This window comes from Mya arenaria, chromosome 4 (genome assembly GCF_026914265.1).
Source record: "Mya arenaria isolate MELC-2E11 chromosome 4, ASM2691426v1".
Classification (NCBI taxonomy): Eukaryota; Metazoa; Mollusca; class Bivalvia; order Myida; family Myidae; genus Mya; species Mya arenaria.
The window spans coordinates 55,518,260-55,526,164 of NC_069125.1; the positions used below are offsets into that span (position 1 = coordinate 55,518,260).

Here is a 7,905-nt window from a genome sequence, read left to right on the forward strand (position 1 = left end):
CTGAAATTCATTCAGAATCAATAGTTTCTTTATTTTAACAAAATGAAAAAGGTAGACAGTTGTTGTTGTTTTATTACCATCCCACTTCATTTTTTTGACCCATAAAATACCAAAAATTATGTGGCCTCTGCTTCATTTTGAAATAAATTTGCATTTCTATGAAACAATGATTCCCATTTAAGTTCAATTATTTTCTAATTGCAATCAGTCGCTTAAACTAACAAGGTTGCTAGTATATGAGACGAGTGAAACAAGTGTGTTCTGTTCAAATAATTGGCAATTAAAGACAATGAACTATCTTGCTTCAGAATAATTGAAAGACAATGATTATATCTCCAAATTAGAACTGTAAGTAAATCTTCGAAGAAAGTTAAAGTACATTAAGGTATAAGATGTACACACAAGCTACCAGTAGTCATTTTAGTATGAAACCCCATATAATTTTGTTATCATTTGAAAGGTTTTTGCATATCTTTTACTAATAAAACAGTAAAAAAAAAACTATGACAAGAATGAGTTAGTTTTTTGTTTCTTTATTTCAACTGTAATCTGATGTGGAATGACCTATTTTGCTATTTTTCAGTATATTTATTTTACATATCATATTCTTTCTCCAAAGCCCTTTGAATTGATAACAAAATAAATGGTGTCACCACTGGCAGCCATGTTTCATATTATTGTACCTTGGATTACCTAAAAACAACAACATAACTTTATAATAGTATAATTATACGCTGATATTTTAGACAGAGGTAACACAACTGCTACAGATATATTATTTCTGGGTTATAGCCAACTGTGACCTTACATAATGACATGTCACATGCAGGCAGACCTGGTGGGTGTTGAATGGGACATGTTCAATGTCCTCATATACTCACTCAGTGTGGTGATCTATTTTTTATATACAGTACTATTTGTTGGATGAGCACTGCAGTAGGTTGACATGAGATTTGGAGCATATGTCACTAAGAGACAATAAACTGAAGTTTGTGACCTTGAACTTAAAAAGTTGTCAAAATATGCACAACTCTGCCAGTACTTCACTGGTTAAATTCTACAATTTTTGTTCTATATTAACCCATTTCATTCGGGATACACCTTTTGGTGTACAGGCGCGTAGCTGCCTTTACGCCAAGACGCCCGGGCGTGCACATTATTTTCACGAGTTTACTTTTATTGAATAAATAAAAGTATTTTTTTTTTAATAATTTAAACAAAAAAAGTGTGTAATACTTAAAGTAAAACGGCACATCAGGTCAATTACACGCCACTCTGGGTGACCCGGTCGATAACTGTGTCATACTATGACGTCACAACTAGTATGTCATCCACTACATATGAAAGTGACGTCAATATATTTTTAATATTTTATTAATTCATGGCGGTCGTCCTCGGGCTGTTGTAAAAAATGAAAAAAACAAAACCTATGACACTGGACAAAATGTTCAAGCGGATGTTTGAAACCGCGACAGCGACTGCGTGCCCAGAAGCAACCGGCACGGCACCTTCGGAGCATGCAAACAGCATGGACCTAGATCTATCTGCCACAGAATCTGACAGCACCAAACCTGGACAGGCTCAGCCAGTTAAGTCTACCCACAGTGGTCCTTCATATCCTGATATAGCTACTGCGGCAAGTGGAGAACTTGAAGCAAAGTGGAAATGGTCGATATTGAAAGACACATGGACTGACTGCCATATGTTCAACTTTCCCTCAAGGTAGGTTGTGTTGTCTTTTGAATGCAAAAAAATACAATTAAGTGACACGCAGATTTAAAAATCCCCAACTCAAGTAAAAATTTAAAATGCAAATTTCCAGTTTATTTTCAATTATACTTCATTGCAACATGGCATGCTTGTGTAAAACGTTGTTTAACATTTGAGCATACACAATTTCATTGAAGTGTTGTGGGTAAAAACCGAGAAATCTGCCTTTGAATTTATCACTCTAATTTGAGATTTTCCTAAGAAGCTTTATGAATACGCCCCCAGTCTGACAGACCTTTAAATCTCGATCACGTCGTCGATATTAGTTAAGTATGTAACATATATGTTTAGTCATGCTTTTTACCCTTAGCCGGGCGGCTACGAAAATTGTCGTCTGCTAAAAATATCGTCTACTTCAATTTTAAATATCGTCCGATTTTCTTCAAATTTGGTATACCCTTTTTCTAGTATTAAAAAAAACTTGGATCCAGATGAGATACTCGGCGTCTGGTCTGGATTCAAGCTGTTTGAGTAAGCATGAATAGTCGCGAATAGCAGGTACAGGGTTAGGTAAACAAAATAGTGTAGACCCTAGTTGCATTATATTTTAAACATTTATAGGTTATGGTAGTTGCATCAAAAAAGAGCTTTGGTAAATTTATAATACAATTTACCGGACACTTCTTGGTGAAAACTGTTCCTTGATAGAAGTCAGAACCAGGTCAACTAATACATCTTTTGTAGAAGCATCCATGGGAAAATGAGAAAGCTGTCATCAAGCTGGTTGACAGACCACCCCTGGCTCAGATACTCGATTTCTACAGATGCCTTATTCTGCGCCCCCTGTTTCGTATTTGGACGGAAAGATGCGAAGGAGAAAACTTTCATCAGTACACCAGTGAAGGATTGGTCCAACCTAGCCAAGTACGTCAAGAGGCACGAATTAGCAGAGTCAAACCATCACAATGTTACAGCTATGGCGGAACATTTTCTTGATATACAATCAGGTAAGATGGAACCCATCACAAGTTCTGTATCGGACAGTCACAGACGCCTAGTGGAGCAGAACCGCCATATTCTCAGGAAAATTATAGAAGTAATCGTCCTTTGTGGTAAGCAAAATATCGCTATCAGAGGTAATACAGAAGAACGAAGCAATTTTTTAGCCATACTGCATTCAAAGGCAGCAGATGACCCTATCCTAGCACAGCATCTAAATGTTCCAGAAAATCGTAGGGCAACATACACATCGCCCGACATACAGAATGAACTGATCTGTTTGTGTGCTGAGCAGATACAGATCGAAATTGTGCAGGCATGCAATGATGCAGTCTGTTTCGCTCTTATAGCCGATGAGTCGACCGACAAGTCAACAAAAGAACAGGTGTCCGTGTGTCTGCGATTTGTCCAACGTGGAAGCGGTTCCCAGCAATTTAGAGTCCGTGAAGATTTTCTTGGATTTGTTCAAGCAAGTAGAACAACTGGCGAGGTACTTGCAGAACTACTCTTGACCTCTCTTGAAAATCATGGAATCGAAGTAGATAAGATGCGGTCTCAGGCTTATGATGGTGCCGCAAATATGTCTGGAAAGCACAGGGGCGTACAGGCACGAATTCGTCAACGGGTGCCGTCTGCGCTGTATGTACACTGTAGAGCCCACTGCCTCAACCTAGCAGTTATGCATAGCAGCAAGGACCCATGCATAAGGTCAGTGATGACAACTGTGCAAGAGGTAGGGTTTGCATTTGATTATTCGGCCAAAAGACTAAACTTCTTTGTTGATGAACTTGCTGCTGACCAAGACGCACAGGAAAAGCTGAAGAAACGCACCAAACTGAGAACTCTGTGTGAAACTAGGTGGACTAGCCGAGCCGATGCCCTCTCAACGTTCAAGTCAGCATACAGCGTTGTTGTTCATGCCCTTGAACAGCTACAGGAGGATGGCGATGACAAGGCAGGCCAACACTTGGCGTCGATCATGAAGTTTGACTTCATAATCGGACTGGTCGTTGCTGAGCACGTTATGCAAAGTACAGTTCCGTTGTCTTATCTTCTTCAGGCAGTCGACTGCGATTTGCTTGAGGCAACGCGAGAAAGTCAAACCCTCATCCGCCAGTTTCAAAACGAAAGGGCAGACCCTAATGTCTGGGAAGCATTGTTTCAGAGCGCTAAAGATATTGCAGCAGAATTTGAGATTGAACCTTCAATGCCCCGTCTTGCTCAACGCCAACGAAACCGGGCAAACCCACCGGCCAATGATCCACAACAGTATTGGCAGCGAGCTCTCTACTTCCCTTTCTTGGACCATTTGTGTCAAGAACTTAGCGACAGATTGATTGTGGCCGAGGAAAGATTCCGTGCACAGTACTTGATTCCATCCAAGTTGAACCTTTGCACAGACGGAATGGTGGATCTCATTTTTGCGGGGTATTCGGTGGACCTACCTCAGGGAAACCAGTCATTCCATAACGAGGTTAGGCGGTGGAAGGCTAGATGGCAATTGATGGATGAAAATGACAAACCAAGCACATTGGGTGAAACTGTAGCATCAACCAATCCGGATCTTTACAAGGGAGTTTATACAGTACTCACCATTCTTCTGACCATGCTGGCATCATCTGCTACTGCTGAACGGAGCTTTAGCGTTATGCGCAGGGTGAAAACCTACCTGAGGTCGACGATGCGGACAGAGCGCATGACAGGACTTGCCCTGATGCACGTATATCGGGATGTTAACATTGACATTGACCAGGTAGTGTCTAAATTCGCTGGAAGCAAAAGCCGAAGGCTTGACTTTGTTTAATGAATGTGTTCACAAATAAATAAATCAGATGTGAAAAGAGAAATTTGTTTCAGTATTTTAAGGCAATAATACGTTTCCAAAATGCGTCAGATGTCACCATTTACATTCAACAGTTTCAAAAAATTCCGGGGGGGCATGCCCCCAGACCCCCCTAGCACTTCGGCGGCTTCGCCGCCTCAATGGGCGTCCACATTGATTTTGATCCAGCTACGCGCCTGGTGTAGTTACCCTTTACATGCGGGATACACCAAAAGGTGTAGTTTTTGACGTACTGAACTTTCACTTTATTTACTTTCGTTTTGACTGTATTGTTTCCGGTTTATACGTTTTCCGGAGTGACCGGATGTTATGCGCAGATAGATGCGCAGAAAATTTTAATGAAGAAATAATTTTAAAACTCAAAAATCGAGTTAAATTTAAGCTTTTTATTGTGATTTTGATGCAAATTTTGGTTGAAATGGATAGGACTTTCGACCACAGTGACGATAGTGATATTGGGATGGTTATAATGACGAAGTTTATGTGAATTTGTTTGATACAAACAGAAGGCATATTAAAACATCGATAGAAATCACAAACTATGACATTTGCATTATTTGGTGGAGTTTTTATGACGATCTTGAGGAGTTCTAGAATGATTGAATGACAAAGAGGATCACCCCAAGGTTTCCAAGTGGGAATACAAAGAATGGTGGTCCTAAAGAACAATATGACCCAAGAAAGCCAGGATATTGCATTACTGTCATTTATCAATAAAACTGTTATGGGGGCAAGACTTCTGGACCTTACTGGTCGAGGATTCAAACTGCTATGCCAACTAACATCGCGATGAACATCCACCCGCCCGATTTGCTCCGAAGTAGACATGGGATGATATAAACTGTTATAACCTTTTATAGATTTAAAATATATGCATAATTCTTTCTGCATTTTAAAGACAGATTAATTTAGAAACTTTCATACATTGGATTATGTGACATTTGAAAAAAATTATGTGTGATTTTTTTGCTTTCAATTTGTGCATATTTATTTTTTGGTGTGTTTTTTTTCATCATCACCTGGTTAACTTGCAAAAAATAATTTATTCAAAATCATTTGCTAATAAAACTTACATAAACATGTGCATATTTTTATTTCCTTTCCAAATATGTAATCTTTATTGGGTCTTGTACCAATAATAAAGAAGTTATTAGTGTTTATACAACACAATGGTCATAAAAAGGCAGATGGCTTATCAGTTATTGGAAAATGCCCAGATATTCAAGGTATCATATCTAACTGGGTCTCAGAATGAAATGGGTTAAAAGCAGTGTTCGTTAAAAGTTTAGATGCCAAGAACTAGGGTAAGAATAGAAGTCAATGCCAATGTCATGATATGGTTAGGTTGGATGAACACAGTTTCATAGTTTAATAATATGAAATTAGTAGCATAGTTACCACAATAAACAAAAATATTACATTGTATTTATTTTTTTGCAGATTTTGATATATCTAATTCGAAACTTGTGACAATTCTCGTCTGAAATTGAATGTCCTAAAACTACTTATTCAAGTACAATTGACGATACATAAGCAGATATATCATACTATCAGAGAGCATTTACTTATGTGGTATTATTGTGCATTGATAATTTAACGTTAAGATGAGCATTTAAGCAGATATTGATGCTATAAAAGACAGTAATCATTTACCTTTCATATCTGCCTTGTGTCGTCTGTTATTTTGGTCGAATTACTACCGGTAATCGTTATCAACAACATTTTTTCTCTAAACTTGACATGTTTGTTTTAAGTGATCAAATGCGTGATCAAATGCTTAGATCACGTCAATAAATGAAGAAGACTATGTTTGGGTGTTTTAACACAATTACAATATATGTATAAATTCATTATTTATATCATGCGAAATAAAAACTAACAAAACGTGGGTATATGTTTACTTTTATTGATGGAAACCTTTAGACATATACATATATACATATGTATGAACCATATTTATCAAAAACCTAAGTAGTGGCAAGTTTTGGCCGCAGCGTGACGTAAAATCCCGTCGGTCGTAAGACCGCCGGTTGAAGCATCCTAAATGCTTGTAAATGTAAAATAAGAAAAACTGTTCACAGATGTTAAACCTAACAGTTGTACACGAGCTGGCACTAGCTCAAACTAATATTTATGCGAGCTGGCACTAGCTCGGGAGCCGGCACTGGCTCTGACAAAACAACGTTAGCCTTGACACATGGTACAATATCAGGAATGACCTTCCCGACGGCCATGCAAGACTAAACTAACTTGTACAACATGTTTCCTAACTATATTTAAAAATTGGTGGACTGTAACCTCTAAACCATTGTAAAGGACATGAGACCGGAGCCACGCTAAACGCTGGTAGAGGTCAAAAATCCAGTAGTCATTATTTTATAGTCAATAAATGATTTATTATGCCCCCTTTTGAAAAAAGTGGGGTATATTGTTTTGCACATGTCGGTCGGTCGGTCTGTCTGTCGGTCGGTCGGAATACCAAATGGTTTCCGATCAATAACTTGAGAACGCTTTGACCGAGGGACCTCATACTTGGTATGTGTATTGGTCATCACCAGCAGATGAACCCTATTGATTTTGAGGTCAGTGGGTCAAAGGTCAAGGTCAGTGTGACCTTTACATGAAAAACGGTTTCCGATCAATAACTTGAGAACGCTTTGACCCAGGAACCTCATACTTGGTAGGTGTATTGGTCATGACCAGCAGATGAACCCTATTGATTTTGAGGTCAGTGGGTCAAAGGTCAAGGTCAGTGTGACCTTTACATGAAAAACGGTTTCCGATCAATAACTTGAGAACGCTTTGACCCAGGGACCTCATACTAGGTAGGCTTATTGGTCATGACCAGCAGATGAACCCTATTGATTTTGAGGTCAGTGGGTCAAAGGTCAAGGTCAGTGTGACTGTAAGCTGAAAAAAGGTTTTCTGATTGTCCATATTTTATTTAAGTGTCCAAATCCTACTAACAATTTGGCTCCCAAGGGGGCATAAATGTTTCACTAACATCTCTTGTTATATTAAACTTATTAATATTCATGTGCCAACGGTCAACCAACCGACAGAATTTTACGCCACTTGCGACAGACTTTTTGAGTCAAATTGCAATATAATCAGTTTTATAGACACCCATTTGAAATACATTTAAGACTATCGAATGATTCGCACACACACTGTCAGTGCACACCCTGTACTTGCGACGGTACTTCTGCATGGACAAGTTCTTAGCTATTGTAACGAATGATGGCGAGTCCCTTTTGCGTATTTAGCATTCCTTCCAAAGCTAACATCTTGGGCCAACACTTGCGGTAGGGCGACTTGTACTAGACACATGCAGCCATCCAGGTTTTTTGTTG

The 7,905-nt window shown here is 38.8% G+C and overlaps 1 protein-coding gene across 1 annotated transcript; it reads left to right on the forward strand.

Annotated features, from left to right (window-relative positions):
* The first annotated feature begins 1,444 nt into the window (after positions 1-1,444).
* On the forward strand, positions 1,445-4,513 carry LOC128230926 (zinc finger MYM-type protein 1-like). The gene is made up of 2 exons (XM_052943354.1): positions 1,445-1,722; positions 2,455-4,513. The coding sequence occupies exons 1-2, from the start codon at positions 1,445-1,447 to the stop codon at positions 4,511-4,513; spliced, it is 2,337 nt and encodes a 778-aa protein (XP_052799314.1).
* The last annotated feature ends 3,392 nt before the right edge of the window (positions 4,514-7,905 follow it).